The sequence below is a fragment of the Panulirus ornatus genome, chromosome 45 (genome assembly GCF_036320965.1).
Source record: "Panulirus ornatus isolate Po-2019 chromosome 45, ASM3632096v1, whole genome shotgun sequence".
Taxonomy (NCBI): Eukaryota; Metazoa; Arthropoda; class Malacostraca; order Decapoda; family Palinuridae; genus Panulirus; species Panulirus ornatus.
In genome coordinates this window covers 2209251-2232959 of record NC_092268.1, presented here as the reverse complement: position 1 = coordinate 2232959, position 23709 = coordinate 2209251, and the positions used below count along the sequence as shown (strand labels likewise).

At 42.1% G+C, this 23709-nt stretch overlaps 2 protein-coding genes and 2 long non-coding RNA genes across 31 annotated transcripts in view; 3 read left to right on the top strand and 1 right to left on the bottom strand.

Moving 5' to 3' along the window:
• The window catches only part of LOC139762987 (uncharacterized), a 492364-nt gene that overhangs the window by 361303 nt on the left and 107352 nt on the right, over positions 1 to 23709 (bottom strand). For 21 of the 28 annotated variants that reach the window (XR_011715948.1, XR_011715952.1, XR_011715956.1 and 18 more), the window contains one exon: positions 1932 to 2085. The exons of 4 other annotated variants lie outside the window; for them this stretch is intronic. The gene's annotated coding sequence lies outside the window, so the exon portion shown is untranslated. Of the gene's footprint in view, positions 1 to 1931; positions 2086 to 5816; positions 6918 to 8419; positions 8683 to 23709 lie in introns of all 28 variants that reach the window. 3 more of the 28 variants (XR_011715968.1, XR_011715971.1, XR_011715969.1) reach the window with 2 other exon arrangements.
• LOC139762992 (uncharacterized) overlaps positions 447 to 23709 on the top strand; it is a 45431-nt gene continuing 22168 nt past the window's right edge. The window contains exon 1 of the long non-coding RNA XR_011715986.1: positions 447 to 784. This is a non-coding gene — a long non-coding RNA (uncharacterized lncRNA). The remainder of the gene's footprint in view (positions 785 to 23709) is intronic.
• Positions 1978 to 10254, top strand: LOC139762999 (uncharacterized). The gene is made up of 3 exons (XR_011715995.1): positions 1978 to 2106; positions 7505 to 7640; positions 8439 to 10254. It is a non-coding gene; the product is annotated as an uncharacterized lncRNA (long non-coding RNA).
• LOC139763025 (uncharacterized) overlaps positions 23367 to 23709 on the top strand; it is a 12199-nt gene continuing 11856 nt past the window's right edge. Inside the window, exon 1 of the mRNA XM_071688560.1 lies at positions 23367 to 23483. Coding sequence (XP_071544661.1) covers positions 23367 to 23483 — 117 coding nt within the window. The remainder of the gene's footprint in view (positions 23484 to 23709) is intronic.

Here is a 23709-nt window from a genome sequence, read left to right as displayed (position 1 = left end):
TAAAGATATGTCCACGGAAATAGTCTCCATAACTAGTATACATCAGTGCCACTTTTTAACTTTTAGTGGCTCACCCTTATTTCTGGTCATCATTTCTCATAAGGAACTTTCTTAAGGGAGTTTGGACTGATGTACTAACTGCGTTTTGGCTGTGTTTCGAAGCCTCATTGAGTCAGTTGAATCGGAACAGCTTCGTTCAGGCGAGTCCCGTATTTTCCACTGCTGTACTACAAAAGACGTCTTAAAAATAACTATAAAAGCTTCAGAATTGTACTATTGAGTTACCTTCCTCTTTAAAACGTAATTTCTGGTATAAAAATCCAAGTTCTGTACGTTATTTCATACTTTATGAGACAGGTTCGAACTTCACTGCTTCACACAAGTAAGAAGAGAAAGTATGAAACACTGCCATCTATGTTTTGGATATGGTACTAAAACTGCCACCTATGTTTTGGATATGGTACTATCACAACACTTCATTAAATCGTCATCTTGATATCATTTACAGTTATATAACCATCAAAGACATTGAAAACCATCTTAATTCCACGCCTGGCATCTAATTAAGGACTCTCAACACCATCAGGAGGTTAGAAAACAGATAATTCCTGTATTTCCTCGTGATGTTGAGTTACCAGCTAGCAATTTGACGCCGTGGCCAGGTCGTGCCAGAGTTTCCAGGGACGGTATAAATTCCATGAGCCAAGATGGCCATTTGCTGGTAGGAGCCGCTGACGGGGAGGACCTACGCGTGACACACCCTCCATCAAACCCTTATTTTAAGGTTAGTATATGCAAATTGTTCGAGAAATTTGTTGACCAGATGTAATGTTATGCATAAGGGTCAAAGTGGAGTGTCATAAAGTGTTATTTTTACGGTAATTAGCAGAGATATGGCTGGCTTGACCTACGGTCCTTCTGTTAACCCATGCGGGAAGTGGCACACACACACACACGTGTATATATATATATATATATATATATATATATATATATATATATATATATATATATATATATATATATATATATATATGCATGCATCTGATCCCGGTTATGAGTTCATTTAAATCAAGTTTGAGGACATTGGAGAGGCTCTGGTGTGTGTGAACCATCGTAATGATCGTTTGGTAGTTTCGTTGTGTTGTTCTGTGCTAAAACGAAGCGCCAAGTTTATTTTCCACTTGATATTCACACTACACCTCATGTTCGGCCATGGCTCAAGACAGTTGTTATCCTAACGAGGATAAAATGGGTCATTTCGACCAACTAAAGCTAAGATAAGGCTTGATGGCCGGACGCCATCTTGTTTCCGACAAGGGCCCAAATGTCATTATTTACGTTATTACTATTACAAAATAACACACCCAATCCTTTCCTATCTTCATCTTGCCGTCGATAATGACCTAATGACCAGAATTACCAGCAAAATGCAATGATATAGTGTGCGGTGATGATGAGGGAATAAAGCCAGTAGAGCAATAATTGTACTTATATATATACGTTAACACAGCCATGACGGTTAATGAAGAACAAGTTAATATCTAAGGTTAATGTGTTTAATTACCATGTCATTTTAACGTTAAAATCTAAGGTTAATGCCAAAATAGTAATTTTACCGTCTTACAATAAATAATGGATTCTTATGATGTCGTCTAAGGTCAATTTCGCGTTAAAGATTTAATGTAAATCCTGTGATTATTAGTTTTTCACACTGGGGTCAAGGTTGAGTGTTGCCTTAGTTTGTATATATTGCTACACACAACACAAATGTCAACACATGATCATCATCTCGGGTTCCAGGATGATGATGAGGCGGGCCAGCCACACCAAGGAGTCGACCCCAAGCTGGATCCCAACCTGATCCCTCACACCACTTAACATCCTCGTATATACTCGAGATTATTGACATGACAACACACATCACTTACGTCAATCTGGTTCACGAAGAATTGACACCTCTTTGTTTCCCCGCAGGTCACTGTGACTCCTTGAACCGCCGGCTTCTGGGCTCGAGCACGACTTACACGGAGGAGCACGTCTTGACAGCTTCTCCTCCAGCTCACTAGTGATCAGATCCTGAACCTGTTGACTCGTATAAATAATGTAAGTATAAGAAACAGCATCCGATCCCATGTAACAACATTGGATATCTTTCCTTTGGCTCTTATCCCATTGAATCCGATGCGCTCGTACGTCTTTTGATGGGTGACGTAGAATGCACCATGTATTTTGTTATAATGAGTTCTATTTAACTTTTATCATTGGATTTTATTATTAAATACCTCAAAATGTGTTACCAATAAATTGTTTTTAACAATTTTTTTATATAGTTGGTACACAGCCAACATGGTGCATTTGACCATAGCCTATTGTGATTGATGTCAACACAATAATAATTTACATATGAAAACCATACAGAGATGACCCTTATGGTGTGATCAGCCCTTACTCTTAGCCTCCTTCTCTCAAATACTCTTCCAAACTCAGTCACAAAATACTGCACTCGCTCAAATCTATCAATGCTGTATCATAACAAACAATAACTGACTGACTTTTCATGTCCCTCTCATCCCCTACAGACTTCATATTCGCCCTTCTCTCTTAGATTCTCACATATTCTTGTCACACCAACTCATATATAAACACCCATGGGGACATCACATCTTTCCCCCTGCATAGCAATCCAGTAATTCCTGACCATCTTTCCTAATCACATATGTACACTTGTGTATATCCCTCTTTCTAAACTAGACATTCCCAATAACCAGTCCTTTTTCAGCACACAACTGCACAAGCTGTACACCATTTCCACTGATAAAACATTTCCAGCAATTTGTCGTAGTCAAGTGGATGATTACACCAGTGTTGGCCTTCCACCTGAGCAGCTTCCTGTGCCTCTGGTGACCTGGACTTTCCACCCAACCTCTGGGATCCTGGACTCTGAACTAGGTCAGTGACGTGGCCACCTTGGTTGTGTCCTGGACCTCTGAGTTGCTATATTCTTGGTCCTGGACCCCCTAGTCTTACCTGATGTATCAGATTAATTTCCTGATGAAGTGCCTGACAACCCTGGTATACACCAACTCTGTATCTAATTTTACAGTAAAATTTCATTCAGTAACATAAAAAAAATAAATTTTTACAATTATCATTGTAAAATTTTTTGATGATACTGAATGAAATTTTACTGTAGAATTAGACAGTGTTGGTGTATACCAGGGTTGTCAGGCACTTCATCAGGAAATTAATCTGATACATCAGGTAAGACTAGGGGGTCCAGGACCAAGAATATAACAACCCAGGGGTCCAGGACACAACCAAGGTGGCCACGTCACTGACCTAGCTCAGAGTCCAGGATCCCAGAGGTTGGGTGGAAAGTCTAGGTCACCTGGAATCCAGGTCACCAGAGGTCCAGGAGGCTGTTCTGGTGTCCATAGGTACAAGGAGCTGCTCGGGTGGAAGGCCACCACTATTCAATATTAGCGCGCGCTTCTTATAGAGGCTTACGACCAATATCACCTTGCTTGGTACAATCTCGAAAAAAGGTCACTTACATTCTTGTGGCTATCAACAAAGAAGCTGCTTGTTAATAAAAAAAAATATGCTATGATACACTGTAATAAGCATAAATACTGTCCCTTCTCATTTTAAAGAATTACTATTGTACTGTATATTTGTACATCAATTTAGAAAATATTCTTTTACCAAAAAATACAATAGCCCTATAATATAAACTGATCTTTTATGGTACAAATATATATGTATCGTTATGTGGTGTGTGAAGTGAGAGGGTCAGGGTGAATAGTTTGGTTAAGAGAGGTGGTGAAAGCCTTGCGGAAGATGAAAACCAGAAAGGTGGCAGGTTTGGAGGGTACTGCAGTTGAATTTATTAAGAAATGGGGTGACTGTGTTGTTGATTGGTAATGTATGTGTGAATCATGGTGAAGTGGCTGAGGATTGGCAGAATGCATGTATATTGCCACTGTACAAAGGCAAAGGGGATATTAAATTGTATGGGAGGGCATTGATTGAGAGGGTGAAGACATGTACATAGCATCAGATTGGGGCTGAGCTGTAAGGTTTCAGAAGTGGCAGAGGACGTGTGGATCAGGTGTTTCTTTGAAGAATGTGTGTCAGAAATACTTAGAAAAACAGATGGATCTGTATGTAGCATTTATGGATCTTGAGAAGGCATATGATAGGGTTGATAGAAATGCTTTGTGGAAGATCTTAAGAGTACATGGTGTGGGAGAAAGGCTGCGAGAAGCAGTGAAAAGTTTTTATCAATGGTGTAAGGCATATGGATGAGTTGGAGAGGAGAGTGATTGGTTCCCAGTGAAGGTCAGTCTGCAGCAGGGGTGTGTGATGTCCCCATGGTTGTTTAATTTGTTTATGGATGGGGTGGTTAGGGTGGTAAATGCAGGAGTTTTGCAAAGAGGGGCAAGTATGCAATCTGTTGGGATGAGAGGACCTGGGAAGTGAGTCGGTTTTTGTTCACTGATGATACAGCACTGGTGGCTGATTTGATTGAGAGACTGCAGAAGTCTTGGAAATGTTTGAGGACAGTATGTGGTGTGAGGTGGTTTGACTGGGTAAGTAATGAAAGGGTAAGAGATGTGTGGTAATAAATAGTGTAGTTGAGAAAGAGCAGATGAAAGCGTGTTGAAATGCTTTGGATACATGGAGAGAATGAGTAAGGAAAAGCTGACAAAGAGGATATATGTATCAGAGGTGGAGGCAACAAGAAGTGGGAGACCAAACTGGAGGTGGGAGGATGGAGTGAAAAAGAGTTTGAGCAATTGGGGCCTGAACTTACAGGAGGGTGAGAGGCATGCAAAGAGTAGCATGAATTGGAATGATGCAGTATACCAGGATCAACGTCCTATCAGTGTACTGAACCAGGACAAGTGAAACGTCTGGGGTAATCCACGGAATGGTCTGTAGGGCCCGGATGCGGATAGGGAGCTGTGGTTTTGGTGCATTACACATGACAACTAGAGACTGAGTGTGAATGAATGTGGCCTTTTTTGTCTGTTTTCCTGGCACTACCGTGTTGACATGGGGAAGCAATGCTGTTTCCTGTGGGGTGGGGCGCCTGGAATGGATGAAGGCAAGCAAGTGTGAAAATGTACTTGTATATGTGTATATGCTGATATGCATGTGTATGTGCATTTATGTATATAATGTGTATATGAGTGGATGGGTCATTCTTTGTCTTTTTCCTGACGCTACCTTCTAACTGGCAGCACATCTCTATAGTCTTACACTAAGTAAGTCCACCTGCTGCACTAGAAACATCTCTATGACCTATTTCATCCTTATCCTAGTTCTACACACTACTTGGCACACACACACACACACACACACATCTGTATTCACATTGTCCTCCAAACCTGAGTTTGTATCTAACCCTCTTTCAATTTGTACATCTGTTATACTGTTTTGTGGTCTTTCTTCATTGTCCAAGTCTCATTCACTAGTCTCTTAAAACCGGTTTATTGCATCATATAGTCCCTGAATTTATCATCTCGTATGAACTCGTCCAACATCTTGTCTCTAAGAGTATTTGCTTTGATCGTTAACATGTTTCCTTCCAATGGGTCAAGATCTTTTAGCTGTCTTACTGTAGCACCATGCACCTTTCAAATTCCTGATTCTTCTATTTTTCTTTTCAAGTGAGACACATATCTCTATAGAATTCCACATATACAAACTATATTACGGGGCTTTAACTGTCTGTCAGGTATCATTAGTTGAGGAATAACATTCATGCTTGTCCCACAGTCAACCTGAAATTTCACTTTATTGCTTACCTCCATTGATGTCATGATGGCTACATTGCTGAGTCGTGTTGAAAGCTTCATAAAATACACGACATCGAGGTCGTCCTTCGTGGATGCCATAATGGCCTCATCGTTGCATCATGTCGAAAGCTTGTAACACACAGGAAACTGGGGTCGGCTTTTCCATCAGGATCCTCTTGAATACCATTGACCATACTTCTAAAACCCTTACCTGGTTTTGATCTGCATGTAATTGCAAAGTGATTCTTCTCCATGCATATGCTACAGGTCTTACTATATGCTGGGCATTCTTCTGTCTTCCCAAATGTGCTTGTTGCTAAAGAATTTGCATTCCTTCATTGGCGTGTGTGACCAGGCATGGTCCTCATGTTTAATGTCTTTCATTTCATTTGTCTTCCTTCATGGGTTTCTAGGTCACCTTGTGGTCATACACCAAGATATACTGCCATCTGCTGCTTATGTGCCATACAGATTTTCATCCTCTTTAAAGAATTTCTCACAGAGCAAGTCATCTGGGTGTCTAAGTACTAATTAATCTTTCATTTCATTTTCTTTCTGATCTCCATATTCACATTCCTTGGATGGATTCCCGAGTCTGGTGAAAGGTGAATCTTGCAATTCTTCTGTCTGTTCTCCACACTTTCAAAATCTATTTGTCTGCCACTTCATTCTTCGTTGCTGGTAAAATTTGCCATCAAATTTGGCAAGTACATTTTTTAGCCACTTGTTTAGGCTGGTTATCTATCTACTGGTGCTGGGAACATAATGAGTTACACATCTCTTATAAATAGCTCCACCAAAGGTTACAAGTACTGCAGCTTTCTCCTCATCGGGTTTCTTCTTTAAAACCTTCTTCTATAATAGAGGGTAATACATTTTTGTTTATAGGTCTTCAAAGATCTTTCAGTGTCACCTGTTATGTTTATTTTGTTGGGAATGTATGAGTTATGGAGCTGCTGTTTCCACTGCCACTTGATTTTGCATCAAATCACCAAAACATGAGCTTGTCATTTTTCTCCAGTTGTTTCTAGTCTGTCATGACAAATGGTGCTTTTACAGCTGCCAGTATGTTTTTGTACAGGTTTGTGCATCTCCCAGAGGCATAATATTCTGGAAGAGATAGAGAGATGAACTAACATGGGTTGACATTCTCCATAAACAGGTCACTTATATTCTTTTGGATGTGACCAAAACAGCTGATTGATTATAGAAAACATGATAATAGAATGTAATAAACACAATTATACTGTTGTAAATCCTAAGATAGCATACAGGATAGGAGTAGGTCATTTTAATATATAAATAGGATCACTTCTATTGTAAATTCTAAGGTAACATGTAGAAAAGGAGTTGGTCATTTTAATATAAAAACAGGATAATTTCTATGATAGTCTTATTAGTATTGTAAATCCAAACGTAACATATAGGATAAGAGTCGGTTACCTTAATATATAAATAGAATAATTTCTATGATAGCTTATTAGTATTGTAAATCCTAAGGTAACATACAGGATAGGAGTTGGTCATTTTAATAAATAAATAAGATAATCTATGATAGTCTCATTAGTATTGTACATCCTACGTTAACATATAAGGTGCATTTTCATATAAAGTAGTTGTAGTCATTTGCCGAATTTTATCCACTTGCTTCATAAATTTGATAATATATTCAAAATAGAAAAAAATTTGTGTTGCAGGCAATCATTTCTACAAGATGGCAATGAAGATGAGAAGGAAAACGTTCAAGAAGAATGTCTCAGAGTGCTGCAAATTATACAGTCAAGATACTGCAAGGAATGTTGGCCATGATTTCACTATGGACTAAAGAAAATGGTGAGTATGGGAGCTGCTCGTCTAGTTACACTCTTGGTATCAAAGTGTATATTTTGCCATTTCTCAGATGTGGATATGAATTTTCTGTCCCCCTACACTCCTTTCCTCCATCCTTTCTTGACCTTTCTCCTGGACCACCAACCTTTGGGATCCCTGACTCTAGAAAATTTGGTAAGCTAGGTGAAGAATAGCAGTGAAATTGCTGTGGAGTGGGTCTGGAAAGGCATGGTATAATGGTCAAAAGCCTGATAATTTGACAAGAGCAGTACAGAATAAGATCCTTTGTATAAGGAAAAGGGGATGAAGATTGAATGTAAGAATTTTAGGGGAATGTCTAACAGAATACTAGTTAAGTAATAATGTGAATTCCAAATGCAGTTCTGTTAAAAGTGTACTTGTCTCGGTGGTATTTGTACTCTAAATTGTAATGATATATTACAATTCTACCTCAGGGAACTGGGCGTCCCTGCCCTTTACCAGCCTGCAGGATTAGTAGCAGGAATGCTAGCTCTGTAAATTCAAATCCCTCAAAAGATGTATAACTAAAAGCACTTGATACCCACTTTGTTTAATGAGAATGGAGCAAATGATGATAGATGCTACGCATCAGTATTTAAGGGCAATCGATGAGAATTAGATGCCACCGTAAAACTATGGGATTAAGTCCATACATTGAACTGATCAGTTAAAATCTAATGCCAAACAGAGGTCCTTGTAGCAGTCTTAAATATAATTTTGTATGTATACAGTTTATATACTCTTAAAATGATTATACTAACTGCATTTGGTGCTTGTCAGGTGGATGAGTACGCCGCTGTTGGTAAACCATCTTAGCAGCCTCGTCGTCCCATGGTCAACTGGACTCCAAGCCAACCAGACCCATGGCCATTGGGCCCCTGGCCAACTGGACCCTTGGCCAACTGGACCCTTGGCCAACTGGACCCTTGGCCAACTGGAACCTTGGCCAACTGGACCCCTGGCCAACTGGACCCCTGGCCTACTGGACTCCTGATCAACTGTACCTCTGCTGTTTATGGTCAAGCTGAAAGGAAAGATGATAAGTTCTCTCTCTCTCTCTCCCCCAGTGGCTGCTGCTTCTGCAGGGTGGTGGCAGTGTCCATACTGAAAGCAAAGATTATTATTACCCTTTACTCCCACCATAGCCACCAACTACTTCATCCCCCAATGACCTAAACCTGTTGTTGCTGCTGCAGTTGTTGTTGCAGCAGTGGGGGTAGAGCAAGGGTGTTATTACCCTCCCTCCTGCACCTCTCCCTCTCCCCTGCCCCCATCCACCTTCCCCTACCCTCCTTCCACCCTCCCCCCCCAAAGTCCTCTCCCCCTCACCCCTACCCCCCATTCCCTGGGACCCCTCCCACCCACCCACCACCTCCCCCTCCCTACCCAACCCCCATCTCCTTCCCCCCACCTCCTCCCCTCAACCCACCCAATCCAACCCCCCTTTCTCTACCCCCGCTGTGGCTAATGATGCTGCTGCTGTTGCTACTGCTCAATCTGTAAACATACATAAAATCAGTGTCCCCTTCACCCACCCTCTTGCTCCATTCTTGCCCCAAACCTTCCACCTCTTCCTCTTACTGCTTCTGCTGCTGTTGTTGTTCAATCTGTTAACATAAAGAAGTAAATTAATATCTTCTTCCACACACTTGCTCTGCTCTCGTCTCCTTCACTCATGCCCATCCAGCTGCTGCTACTGGTGTTGAGATTTCTGGTGGGGATAAATATAGCAAAGTATTCATTATGATACCGGGGGTGTAACCATAAGGAACACCCCTGATTCCTCCTTTATGAAGTCCTGGTAAGATGGACATTTATGTTCCTTGGAGTACACCTGAACCTTCTTCCTCAGAGTGGTTGCCATCATCAACACTGCTCTACTGAAGGCCTCCTCCTCAACTGGACCCCTCACCTACTGGACCCCAAGAAGACTGGACTCTTGGCCAACTGGATATACCTGACACCAGATCCCTCCTGGAACTCCCATCCTTACATCCCTCCCTTGCATGCACCATTCCACGCAGTCTTCCACTATTTCTCTCCCACCAGTATTCCTCCACCCTATTTCTCCATGTCACACCAACCCCTTTAATTGTACTATTATACAGTGCACTTTCCTTGTAAACTTCCAGTCTTCCATTCTTTCAACATGCCCAAACCACCTTAAAGTATTATGTTTCACCCATTCTACAACTCCATAATTCATTCCCTATACACCCTTTCATTTTCTTCATTCCATCTAGTCACATCACAAGCTCTTCTCAAATGATTCATTTCCATGGCCTGAATTCTTGACCTCTGTGACACATTCCATGCCAACGTTTCAGTTGCATAGGTCAGGGTTGGGAAAACTATACTGTCCCTTAATCCTCTCCTCACTTCCATACTTATACCTCTACCCTTCATTCTTCTATTAAGGGTCTCAATGACTCATGTACCCTGAACTGCTCTCTCCCTTGTCTCTCCTTCCATATCACCACACTTACCCAAGATGGCTCCTAGATACTTAAATTCTCTCTTCCAGTCTCTTTCCCCCCCATATCCAAAGCATAATCTAGCCCACAAAATCTATACTTTCACTCTGTTTCCTTTCAAACATCATTACTTTACTTTTACTTGCATTTACCTTTAATTGCCTATCCTTACACACATCATAAAACACACAACTTCTGCAACTCCTCTTCACTCTTCGCAAACAACTCAGTATTATCTGCAAACAGGCTTGCTACTAGCCACCATATCTCACTGCCACACTCCATCTCTGCACCCCTTTTCCCGAGTTTTGCTTTCATCTCAGATTCAGGTGAGAAACTGCTGAAGTTGGTGACTGAGTTTGGTAAAGTGTATGAAAGAAGAAAGTTGAGAGTAAATGTGAATAAGAGCAAGGTAGGGTTGGGGGACAAGTTAATTGGGAGGTAAGCTTGCAGGAAAAAAAACAGAGGAAGTGAAGTGTTTTAGATATCTGGAAGTGGATTTAGCAGCAGATGGAACCATGTAAGCAGAAGTGAGTCACAGGGTGGGGGAGGGGACAAAGGTTCTGGGAGCATTGAAGAATGTGTGAAAGGTGAGAAAGTTATCTTGGAGAGCAAAGATGGGAATGTTTGAAGGAATAGTGGCTCCAACAACGTTATATGGTTGCAAGGCTTGGGCTATAGATAAGGTTGTGTGGAGTAGGGTGGATGTGTTCGAAATGAAATGTCAGAGGACAATATGTAGTGTGAGGTGGTTTGATCGAATAAGTAATGAAAGGGTGAGAGAGATGGGTGGATATAAAAAAAAGTGTGGTTGAGAGAGCAGAAGAGGGTGTGCTGAAATGGTTTGGTCACATGGAGAGAATAAGTGAGGAAAAATTGACAATGAGGATATATGTGTGGAGGGAATGAGAAGTGGGAGACCAAGTTGGAGGTGGAAGGATGAAGTGAAAAAGATTTGTAGCGATCAGGGCCTGAACATATAGGAGGGTGAAATACGTGTAAGGAATAGAGTGAACATGCTGTCAATGGATTGAACCAGGACATGTGAAGCACCTGGGTAAACCATGGAAAGTTTTGTGGGGCCTGGATGTGGAAAGGGAGCTGTGGTTTTGGTGCATTACATGTGACAGCCAGACTGAGTGTGAACGAATGTGGCCTTCGTTGTGGCAGGGTGGCAGTGGGAATGGATTGAAGGCATGTACATGTCTGTGTATGTATATGTATGTACACGTTGAAATGTATAGGTATGTATATGTCTGTGTGTGGATGTTTACGTATATACATGTGTATGTGGGTGGGTTGGGCCATTCTTTTGTCTGTTACCTTGCGCTACCTCACTAATGCGGGAAACAGTGACAAAATATATCAAAATAATAATATAATGTGTGTGTGTGTGTGTGTGTGTTTGTGGAGGGTGAGAACGATATCTCAGAGCAAAAATGGGTACGTTTGAATGAAGAGTAGTCCCAACAATGTTATGTGGTTGCGAGGCATGGGCTATAGATAGGGTTGTGCGAAGGAGGGTAGATGTGTTGGAAATGAATTGTTTGAGGACAATATGTGATGTGAGGTGGTTTGATCGAGTAAGTAATGAAAGGGTTAGAGAGATGTGTGGTAATAAAAAGAGTGTGGTTGAGAGAGCAGAAGAGGGTGTGTTGAAATGGTTTGGACACATGGAGAGAATGAGCAACAAAAGATCGACAAAGAGGATTCATGTGTCAGAAGTGCAGGGAACAAGAAGCAGGAGACCAAATTGGAGGTGCAAGGATGGATTGAAAAAGATTTTGAGCGATCAGGGCCCGAGCATACAGTTGGGTAAAAGGCATGCAAGGAATAAAGTAAATTGGAATGATGTGGTGTACTGGGGTCAACATGCTGTCAGTAGATTGAACCAGGGCATGTAAAGTGTCTGGGGTAAATCATGGAAAGGTCTGTGGGGCCTGGATGTGGAAAGGGAGCTGTAGCTTCGGTGCATTACACATGACAGCTAGAGACTGAGTGTGAACAAATGTGGACTTTTTGTCTTTTCCTGGCACTACCTCGCTGGAGAAGGGAAGGGGGGATGCTGTTTTTGTGTGGCGAGGTAGTGACAGGAATGGACGTAGGCAGCAATTATGAATAAGTACATGTGTATTTCTCTGTGTTTGTATATGTATGTATATTTTGAAATGCATATGAATGTATATGTGTGCTTACATACACATGTATACGTGAGTAGTTAGGCAACTCTTCGTCTGTGCAACCTTGCTGATGCGTGTCATAGAAGGTGACTAAAGGGAGTGGGAGCGGGGAGCTAGAAACCCTCCCCTCCTTGTATTTCAACTTTCTAAAAGGGGAAACAGAAAAAGGAGTTACGTGGGGAGTGCTCATCCTCCTTGAAGGCTCAGATTGGGGTGTCTAAATGTGTGTGGATGTAACCAAGATGAGAAAAAAGGAGAGATATATGGTGTGTTTGAGGAAAGGAACCTGGATGTTTTGGCTCTGAGTGAAACAAAGCTCACGGGTAAAGGGAAAGAGTGGTTTGGGAAAGTGTTGGGAGTAAAGTCATGAGCTGGTGAGAGGACAAGAGCAAGAGAAGGAGTAGCACTACTCCTGAAACAGGAGTGGTGGGAGTATGTGAGAGAGTGTAGGAAAGTAAACTCTAGATTGATATTGATAAAACTGAAAGTGGATGGAGAGATATGGGTGGTTATTGGTGCATATGCACCTGGGCATGAGAAGAAAGATCATGAGAGGCAAGTGTTTTGCGAGCAGCTGAGTGAGTGTGTTAGTAGTTTTGATGCACTAGACTGGGGTATAGTGATGGGTGATTTGAATGAAAAGGTGAGTAATGTGGCAGTTGAGGGAATAATTGATGTACATGGGGTGTTCAGTGTTGTAAACGGAAATGGTGAAGAGTTTGTAGATTTGAGTGCTGAAAAAGGACTGGTGATTGGGAATACCTGGTTTAAAAAGAGCTAAAAGTATATGTATGTAAGTAGGAGAGATGGCCAGAGAGTGTTATTGGATTACGTGTTAACTGATAGGCGCATGAAAGAGAGACTTTTGGATGTTAATGTGCTGAGAGGTGCAACTGGAGGGATGTCTGATTATAATCTTGTGGAGGAGAAGGTGAAAATATGTAGAGATTTTCAGAAAAGAAGAGAGAATGTTCGGGCGAAGAGAGCAAGAGAGCTTGGGAAGGAGACTTATGTGAGGAAGTACCAGGAAAGAGTGAGTGCAGAATGGAAAAAGGTGAGAGCAAAGGACCTAAGGGGAGTAGAGGAGGAATGGGATATATTTAAGGAAGCAGTGATGGCTTGCGCAAAAGATGCTTGTGGCATGAGAAGTGTGGGAGGTGGGCAGATTAGAAAGGGTAGTGAGTGGTGGGATGAAGAAGTAAGATTATTAGAGAGAAGAGACACATTTGGACGAGTTTTGCAGGGAAATAGTGCAAATGACTGGGAGATGTATAAAAGAAAGTGGCAGGAGGTCTAGAGAAATGTACATGAGGAGAAAAAGAGCAAATGAGAGTTGGGGTGAGAGAGTATCATTAAATTTTAGGGAGGATAAAAAGATGTTTGTGAGGCCTGGATGTGGAAATGGAGCTGTGGTTTTGGTGCATTATACATGACAGCTAGAGACTGAGTGTGAACGAATGTGGCCTTTGTTGTCTTTTCCTAGCACTACCTCGCGCACATACGGGGAGAGGGGTTGTCATTTTATGTGTGGCAGGGCGGCAACAGGAATGAATAAGGGCAGCATGAATAATGTACATGTGTATATATGTATATGTCTGTGTATGTATATATATGTATACGTTAAACTGTATAGGTATGTATATGTGCATGTGTGGACGTGTATGGCTATACGTGTGTATGTGGGTGGGTTGGGCCATTCTTTCGTCTGTTTCCTTGTGCTACCTCGCTAATGCGGGAGACAGTGACAAAGTATAATAATATAATAATAATATGTAGAGGCATTTGGATGAGTTTTGCAGGGAAATAGTGCAAATGACTGGGAGAAGAATAAAAGAAAGAGGCAGGAGGTCAAGAAAAAGGTGCAAGAAATAAAAAAGAGGGCAAATGAGAAATGGGGTGAGAGAGTATCATTAAATTTTAGGGAGAATAAAAAGATGTTTTGGAAGGAGGTAAATAAAGTGCGTAAGATGAGAGAACAAATGGGAACATCGTTGAGAGGTAATAACAAGTAGTGGTGACGTGAGAAGGAGATGGAGTGAGTATTTCGAAGGTTTGTTGAATGTGTTTGATGATAAGCGTGGCAGATATAGGGTGTTTTGGATGAGGTGGTGTGTGAAGTGAGAGGGTTAGGGAGAATGATTTGGTAAACAGAGAAGAGGCAGTAAAAGCTTTGTGGAAGATGAAAGCCAGAAAGACTGCGGGTTTGGATGGTATTGCAGTGGAATTTATTAAAAAAGGAGGTGAATTTGTTGTTGACTGGTTGGTAAATATATTTAAAGTATGTATGACTCATGGTGAGGTGCCTGAGGATTGGCGGAATGCATGCATAGTGCCATTGTACAAAGGCAAAGGGGATAAAGGTGAGTGCTTAAATTACAGAGTATAAGTTTGTTGAGTATTCCTGGGAAATTATATGGGAGGGTATTGATTGAGAGGGTGAAGGCATGTACAGAGCATCAGATTGGGGAAGAGCAGCATCGTTTCAGAAGTGGTAGAGGATGTGTGGATCAGATGTTTGCTTTGAAGAATGTACGTGAGAAATACTTAGAAAAGCAAATGGATTTGTATGTAGCATTAATGGATATGAAGAAGGCATATGATAGAGTTTATAGAGATGCTATGTGGAAGGTTTTAAGAATATATGGTGTGGGAGGCAAGTTGTTAGAAGCAGTGAAAAGTTTTTATCGAGGAAGTAAGGCATGTGTGCGAGTGGGAACAGAGGAAAGCAATTGGTTCTCAGTAAATGTGGGTTTGCAGCAGGGGTGCGTGACGTGTCCATGGCTGTTTAATTTGTTTATGGATGGGGATGTTAGGGAGGTGAATGCAAGAATTTTGAAGAGAGGGGCAAGTATGCAGTCTGTTGTGGATGAGAGAGCTTGGGAAGTGAGTCAGTTGTTGTTTGCTGATGATACAGCGCTGGTGGCTGATTCATGTGAGAAACTGCAGAAGCTGGTGACTGAGTTTGGTAAAGTGTGTGAAAGAAAGCAGGGTAAATGTGAATAAGAGCAAGGTTATTGGGTACAGTAGGGTTGAGGGACAAGTCAATTGGGAGGTAAGTTTGAATGGAGAAAAACCGGAGAAAGTGAAGTGTTTTTGATATCTGGGAGTAGATATCTGGGCATAGATATCTCGGAGTTTATTTTGACAGTGGATGGAACCATGGAAGCAGAAGTGAGTCACTGGGTGGGGGAGAGGGCAAAAGTTCTGGGAGCGTTGAAAAATGTGTGGAAGGCGAGAACATTATCTTGGAAAGCAAAAATGAGTACGTTTGAAGATATAGAGGTTCCAACAATGTTATATGGTTGCGAGGCGTGGGCTATAGATAGAGTTGCGCAGAGTAGGGTGGATGTGTTGGAAATGAGATGTTTGAGGACAATACATGGTGTGAGGTGGTTTGATCGAGTAAGTAATGAAAGGGCAAGAGAGATGTGTGGTAATAAAGAGTGTGGTTGAAAGAGCAGATGAGGGTGTTCTGAAATGGTTTGGTCAAATGAAGAGAATGAGTGAGGAAAGACTGACAAAGAGGATGTATGTGTCAGAGGTGGATGGAACAAGAAGTGGGAGACCAAATTGGTGGTGGAAAGATGGAGTGAAAAAGATTTTGAGTGATCGGGGCCTGAACATGCAGGAGTGTGAAAGGCGTGCAAGGAATAGAGTGAATTGGAACAATGTGGTATATTGGGGTTTATGGATTTATCCAGGGCATGTGAAGCGTCTAGGGTAAACCATGGAAAGTTTTGTGGGGCCTGGATGTGGAAAGGGTGCTGTGGTTTTACATGACAGCTAGAGACTTGAGTGTGAATGAATGTGGCCTCTGTTGTCTTTTCCTAGCACTACCTCGTGTGCATGCAAGGGAAGGGAGTTGTCATTTCATGTGTGGCGGGGTGGCGATGGGAATGAATAAAGGCGGCAAGTATGAATTATGTACATGTGTATATATATATACATGTCTGTGCTGAGAGGTGCAACTGGAGGGATGTCTGATCATTATCTTGTGGAGGCTAAGGTGAAGATTTGTATGGGTTTTCAGAAAAGAAGATTGAATGTTGGGGTGAAGAGGGTGGTGAGAGTAAGTGAGCTTGGGAAGGAGACTTGTGCGAGGAAGTACCAGGAGAGACTGAGTACAGAATGGAAAAAGGTGAGAACAATGGAAATAAGGGGAGTGGGGGAGGAATGGGATGTATTTAGGGAATCAGTGATGGATTGCGCAAAATATGCTTGTGGCATGAGAAGAGTGGGTGGGTTGATTAGAAGGGGTAGTGAGTGGTGGGATGAAGAAGTAAGATCATTAGTGAAAGAGAAGAGAGAGGCATTTGGACAATTTTTGCAGGGAAAAAATGCAATTGAGTGGGAGATGTATAAAAGAAAGAGACAGGAGGTCAAGAGAAAGGTGCAAGAGGTGAAAAAGAGGGCAAATGAGAGTTGGAGTGAGAGAGTATCATTAAATTTTAGGGAGAATAAAAAGATGTTCTGGAAGGAGGTAAATAAAGTGAGTAAGACAAGGGAGCAAATGGGAACTTCAGTGAAGGGCACAAATGGGGAGGTGATAACAAGTAGTGGTGATGTGAAAAGGAGATGGAGTGAGTATTTTGAAGGTTTGTTGAATGTGTTTGATGATAGAGTGGCAGATATAGGGTGTTTTGGTCAAGGTGGTGTGCAAAGTGAGAGGGTTAGGGAAAATGATTTGGTAAACAGAGAAGAGGTAGTAAAAGCTTTGCGGAAGATGAAAGCCTGCAAGGCAGCAGGTTTGGATGGTATTGCAGTGGAATTTATTAAAAAAGGGGGTGACTGCATTATTGACTGGTTGGTAAGGTTATTTAATGTATGTATGACTCATGGTGAGGTGCCTGAGGATTGGCGGAATGCTTGCATAGTGCCACTGTACAAAGGCAAAGGGGATAAGAGTGAGTGCTCAAATTACAGAGGTATAAGTTTGTTGAGTATTCCTGGTAAATTATATGGGAGGGTATTGATTGAGAGGGTGAAGGCATGTACAGAGCATCAGATTGGGGAAGAGCAGTGTGGTTTCAGAAGTGGTAGAGGATGTGTGGATCAGGTGTTTGCTTTGAAGAATGTATGTGAGAAATACTTAGAAAAGCAAATGGATTTGTATGTAGCATTTATGGATCTGGAGAAGGCATATGATAGAGTTGATAGAGATGCTCTGTGGAAGGTATTAAGAATATATGGTGTGGGAGGCAAGTTGTTAGAAGCAGTGAAAAGTTTTATCGAGGATGTAAGGCATGTGAACGTGTAGGAAGAGAGGAAAGTGATTGGTTCTCAGTGAATGTAGGTTTGCGGCAGGGGTGTGTGATGTCTCCATGGTTGTTTAATTTGTTTATGGATGGGGTTGTTAGGGAAGTGAATGCAAGAATTTTGGAAAGAGGGGCAAGTATGAAGTCTGTTGGGGATGAGAGAGCTTGAGAAGTGAGTCAGTTGTTGTTCGCTGATGATACAGCACTGGTGGCTGATTCATGTGAGAAACTGCAGAAGCTGGTGACTGAGTTTGGTAAAGTGTGTGAAAGAAGAAAGTTAAGAGTAAATGTGAATAAGAGCAAGGTTATTAGGTACAGTAGGGTTGGGGATCAAGTCAACTGGGAGGTAAGTTTGAATGGAGAAAAACTGGAGGAAGTAAAGTGTTTTAGATATCTGGGAGTGGATCTGGCAGCGGATGGAACCATGGAAGCGGAAGTGGATCACAGGGTGGGGGAGGGGGCGAAAATTCTGGGAGCCTTGAAGAATGTGTGGAAGTCGAGAACATTATCTCGGAAAGCAAAAATGGGTATGTTTGAAGGAATAGTGGTTCCAACAATGTTGTATGGTTGCGAGGCGTGGGCTATGGATAGAGTTGTGCGCAGGAGGATGGATGTGCTGGAAATGAGATGTTTGAGGACAATGTGTGGTGTGAGGTGGTTTGATCGAGTAAGTAACATAAGGGTAAGAGAGATGTGTGGAAATAAAAAGAGCGTGGTTGAGAAAGAAGAGGGTGTTTTGAAATGGTTTGGGCACATGGAGAGAAAGGTTGACCAAGAGGATATATGTGTCGCAGGTGGAGGGAACAAGAAGTGGGAGACCAAATTGGAGGTGGAAAGATGGAGTGAAAAAGATTTTGTGTGATCGGGGCCTGAACATGCAGGAGGGTGAAAGGAGGGCAAGGAATAGAGTGAATTGGATCGATGTGGTATACCGGGGTTGACGTGCTGTCAGTGGATTGAATCAGGGCATGTGAAGCATCTGGGGTAAATCATGGAAAGCTGTGTAGGTATGTATATTTTGCGTGTGTGGACGTATGTATATACATGTGTATGGGGGTGGGTTGGGCCATTTCTTCGTCTGTTTCCTTGCACTACCTTGCAAACGCGGGAGACAGCGACAAAGCAAAAAAAAAAAAATATATATATATGTCTGTGTATGTACATATATGTATACAATGAAATGTATTGGTATGTGTAAGTGCGTGTGTGGACGTGTATGTATATACATGTGTATGTGTGTGGGTTGGGCAATTCTTTCATCTGTTTCCTTGCACTACCTTGCTAATGTGGGAGATAGCAAGAGTGGTTTGGGAATGTCTTCTTTGTAAAATCAGGGGTTGGTGAGAGAACAAGAGTAAAGGAAGGAGTAGCACTACTGAAGGAGAAATTGTGGGAGTATGTGATAAGAGTGTAAGAAAATAAACTAGATTGATATGGGTAACACTGCAAGTGGTTGGAGAGAGATGGGTGAATATTGGTTCCTCTGCACCTGGTCATGAGAAGAAAGATCATGAGAGGAAAGTGTTTTGGGAGCACCTAAATGAGTATGTTAGCAGCTTTGATGCACAAGACTGGGTTATTGTGATTGGTGATTTGAATGCAAAGATAAGTAATGTGGCTGTTGAGGGTATAATTGGTGTACATGGGGTGTTTAGTGTTGTAAATAGAAATGGTAAACAGCTTGTGGATTTGTGTGCTGAAAAAGGACTGGTGATTGGGGACATTCCCTCGGACAGCAAAAATGGGTATGTTTGAAGGAATAGTGGTTCCAACAATGTTATATGGTTGAGGCATGGGCTATAGGTAGGGTTGTGCGGAGGAGGGTGGAAGTGCTACAAATGAAATGTTTGAGGACAATATGTGGTGTGAGGTGGTTTGATTAAGTGATGAAAGGGTAAAAGAGATGGTAATAAAAAGAGTGTGGTTGAGAGAGCAGAAGAGGGTGTTTTGAGATGGTTTGGTCACAAGGGAGAATGAGTGAGGAAAGGGGAGAATGAGTGAGGAAAGATTGACAAAGAGGATATATGTGTCAGAGGTGGAGGGAACAAGAAGTGGGAGACCAAATTGGAGGTGGAAGGATGGAGTGAAAAAGATTTTTAGCGATCAGGGCCAAACATACAAGAGGGTGAAAGGCGTGCAAGGAACAGAGTGAGTGATATACAATGTGATATACCGGGGTTGACATGCTGTCAATGGATTGAACCAAGGCATGTGAAGCATCTGGGGTAAACCTTGGAAAGTTTTTTGGGACCTGGATGTGGAAAGGGAGCTATGGTTTTGGTGCATTACACATGACAGCTAAAGACAGTGTGAACAAATGTGGCCTTTTGTTCTTTTCCCAGCACTACCTCACACATGCATGGGGAGAGGGGGGTGCCACTTCATGAGTGGTGGGGTGGCAACAGGAATGGATGAAGGCAGCAAGTATTGATATGTGCATGTATATATATGTATATGTCTGTGTATGTACATGTATGTATATGGTAAAATGTATAGGTATGTATATGTTAATGTGCTGAGAGGGGCAACTGGAGGGTGTCTGATCATTATCTTGTGGAGGCGAAGGAGAAGATCTGTAAAGGTTTTCAGAAAAGAAGAATGTTGGGGTGAAGAGAATGGTCAGAGTAAGTGAGCTTGGGAAGGAGACTTGTGTGAGGAAGTACCAGGAGAGATGAAGTGCAGAATGGAAAAAAGTGAGAGCAAATGACATAAGGGGAGTGGTGGAGGAATGGGATGTACTTAGGGAAGCAGTGATGGCTTGCGCAAAAGATGCTCATGGCATGAAATAGGTGGGAAGTGGGCAGATTAATAAAGGGTAGTGAGTGGTGGGAGGAAGTAAGACTGTTAGTGAGAGAGAAGAGAGAGGCGTTTGGAAGATTTCTGCAGGCAAGCAGTGCGAATGACTGGAAGATGTATAAAATAAAGTGGCAGGAGGTCAAAAGAAAGGTGCAAGAGATGAAAAAGAGGGCAAATGAGATTTGGGGTGAGAGAGTATCATTAAATTTTAGGGAGAATAAAAAGATTTTTGGAGGAGGTAAATGAAGCACATAAGACGAGAGAACAAATGGGAACATCAGTGAAGGGGGCTAATGGGAAGTAATAACAAGTAGTGATGAAGTGAGGAGATGGAGTGAGTATTTTGAAGGTTTGTTGAACGTGTCTGATGATAGAGTGGCAGAAATAGGGTGTTTTGGTAGAAGTGGTGTGTGAAGTGAGAGGGTCAGTGAGAATGGTTTGGTAAACAGAGAAGAGGTTGTGAAAGCTTTGTGGAAGATGAAAGCTGGCAAGGTGGCAGGTTTGGATGTTACTGCAGAGGAATTTATTAAAAAAGGGGGTGACTGTGTTGTTGATTGGTTGGTAAGGATATTCAGAGTATGTATGGTTCATGGTGAAGTGCCTGAGGATTGGCGGAATGCATGCATAGTGTCATTGTACAAAGGCAAAGGGGATAAAGGTAAGTGTTCAAACTACAGAGGTGTAAGTTTGTCAAGTATTCCTGGGAAATTATATGGGAGGGTATTGATTGAAAGGGCAAAGGCATGTACAGAGCATCAGATTGGGGAAGAGCAGTGTGGTTTCAGAAGTGGTAGAGGAAGTGTGGATCAGGTATTTGCTTTGAAGAATGCATGTGAGAATTACTTAAAAAAAAAAAAAAGATGGATTTGTATGTAGCATTTATGAATCTGGAGAAGGCATATGATAGGGTTGATAGAGATAGTTTGTGGAAGGTATTAAGAGTATATGGTGTGGGAGGTAAGTTGCAAGAAGCAGTGAAAAGTTTTCACCAAGGATGTAAGGCATGTGTATGAGTAGGAAGAGAGGAAAGTGACTGGCAGTTTCCAGCAGGGGTGTGTGATGTTGCCATGGTTGTTTAATTTGTTCATGGATGGGGTGGTTAGAGAGGTGAATGCAAAACTTTTGGAGAGAGGGGCAAGTATGCAGTCTGTTGTGAATGAGAGAGCTTGGGAAGTGAGTCAGTTGTTGTTCACTGATGATACAGTGCTGGAAGCTGATTTGGGTGAGAAACTGCAGAAGTTGGTGACTGTAAAGTGTGTGAAAGAAGAAAGCTGAGAGTAAATGTGAATAAGAGTAAGGTTATTAGGTTCAGTAGGGTTGAGGGACAAGTCAATTAGGAGGTAAGTTTGAATGGAGAAAAACTGGAGGCAGTGTTTTAGACATCTGGGGGTGGATTTAGCAGTGGACGGAACCATGGAAGTGGAAGTGTGTCACAAGGTGGGGGAGGGGGCGAAGGTTCTGGGAGCGTTGAAGAATGTGTGGAAGGCAAGAATGTTATCTCAGAGAGCAAAAATGGGTATGTTTGAGGGAATGGTAGTTCCAACAATGTTATACAGTTGCAAGGCATGGGCTGTAGATAGGGTTGCGTGGAAGAGGGTGGATGTGTTGGAAATTAAATGTTTGAGGACAATATGTGGTGTGAGGTGGTTTGACCAAGTAAGTAATGAAAGGGTAAGAGAGATGTGTGGTAATAAAAAGAGCATGGTTGAGAGAGAGCAGAAGAGGGTGTGTTGAAATGGTTTGGTCACATGAAGAGAATGAGTGAGGAAAGATTGACCAAGAGGATATATGTGTCAGAGGTAGAAGAAACGAGAAGAGACGGGAGACCAAACTGAAGGTGGAAGGATGGAATGAAAAAGATTTTGAGTAATCGGGGCCTGAACATACAGGAGGGTGAAAGGTGTGCAAGGAATAGAGTGTATTGGAACGACGTGGTATGCCAGGGTTGACATGCTGTCAATGGATTGAACCAGGGCATGTAAAGCATCTGGGGTAAACCATGGAAAGGGTCTGTGGGGCTGGATGTGGAAAGGAGTTGGATTATAGCTTACACATGAAGTAAGACTGGTGGAACAAATTTGGGGCCCTTTTTTTTGTCTTTTCCTAGCGTACTCCAGGGGTTGGGGGTGGATGCATTCCGTGGGGGGACAGTGGGGGGAAAGGGAGTAGGGCAAAAATGAATATGAAAAATTTGTAAAAAATTATATAAAAAATATTTTTATAATATATAAATATAATAAATAAATTATATATATGTCCCTGGTTGTTTAACTTGTTTATAGGGGGTTGTTGGGGAAAAAATCAGATTTTGGGGGAAAGAGGGGCAATTTAAAAAGTCGTTGGGAGAAACCCCAAACATTGTGGGCTTTTGGGGGGGGGTTCATGTGAGAAACTGCAAAAAGGCTGGTGACTGAGTTTGTAATTTGGTAAGAAGAAAGTTAAGGAAATGTGAATAAGGCAAATTATTAGGGACGAGGGTTGAGGGTCAAGTCAATTTGGGGGGGAGTTTGAATGGGAAAAAAAGGGGAAGTGAAATGTTTTAGTATCTGGGGGGGATCGGAGCGGGTGGAACCAGGAAGCAGAATGGATCAAGGGTGGGGGAGGGGGGGGAAAATTTGGGGGCCCCCAAAAGGTGGAAGTTAGAACTTTTTCCGGAAAGCAAAAAGGGTAGTTTGAAGGAATATGGTTTCAACATGTTGTATGGTTGCGAGGCAGGGTATGGATAGACTGTGCGCAGGAGGATGGATTTGGAAAAAGGTTTTTTGGGGGAAATGTTGTTTTAGGGGTTTTATGAGTGGTAACGTAAAAGGGGGAAAAGAGAAGGTGGAATAAAAAAGCGTTTGAAAGCAGGGGGGTTTTTGATGGGTTTTTGCACATGGGGAGAAAGGTGAGGAAAAATTGACCAAAAGATTATTGTCGGAGTGGGGGGAAGAGGAGAAGGGGAGAAACCAAATTTGGGGGTGGAAAAATGGAGGAAAAAGATTTTTGTGTGATCGGGGTGAAATGCAGGGGGTGAAAGGGGGCAAGGGAAAAGATGAAATTTGGGGCGTGTGGTTACCCGGGGGGTTACGTGTGTCGGTTGAATCAAGATGGAAGCTCTGGGGGGAAACCATGGAAACGGTAGGGTTTTATATTTCTTTTTTTGGACGAAGTAAACATTTATGGGGGGGTTGGGGGCCCTTTTTTTTGTCTGTTTCCTTTCGCTACCTCGCAAAGCGGGGGAAGCGCAAAGTTAATAAAAAAAAAATAATTTAAAAATACATTTTCCCCAACCCTTCACTTTCCCCACCACCTCGACCAAAATCCTATATCTGGAAAACCCATCATCAAACCACAACAAACCTTC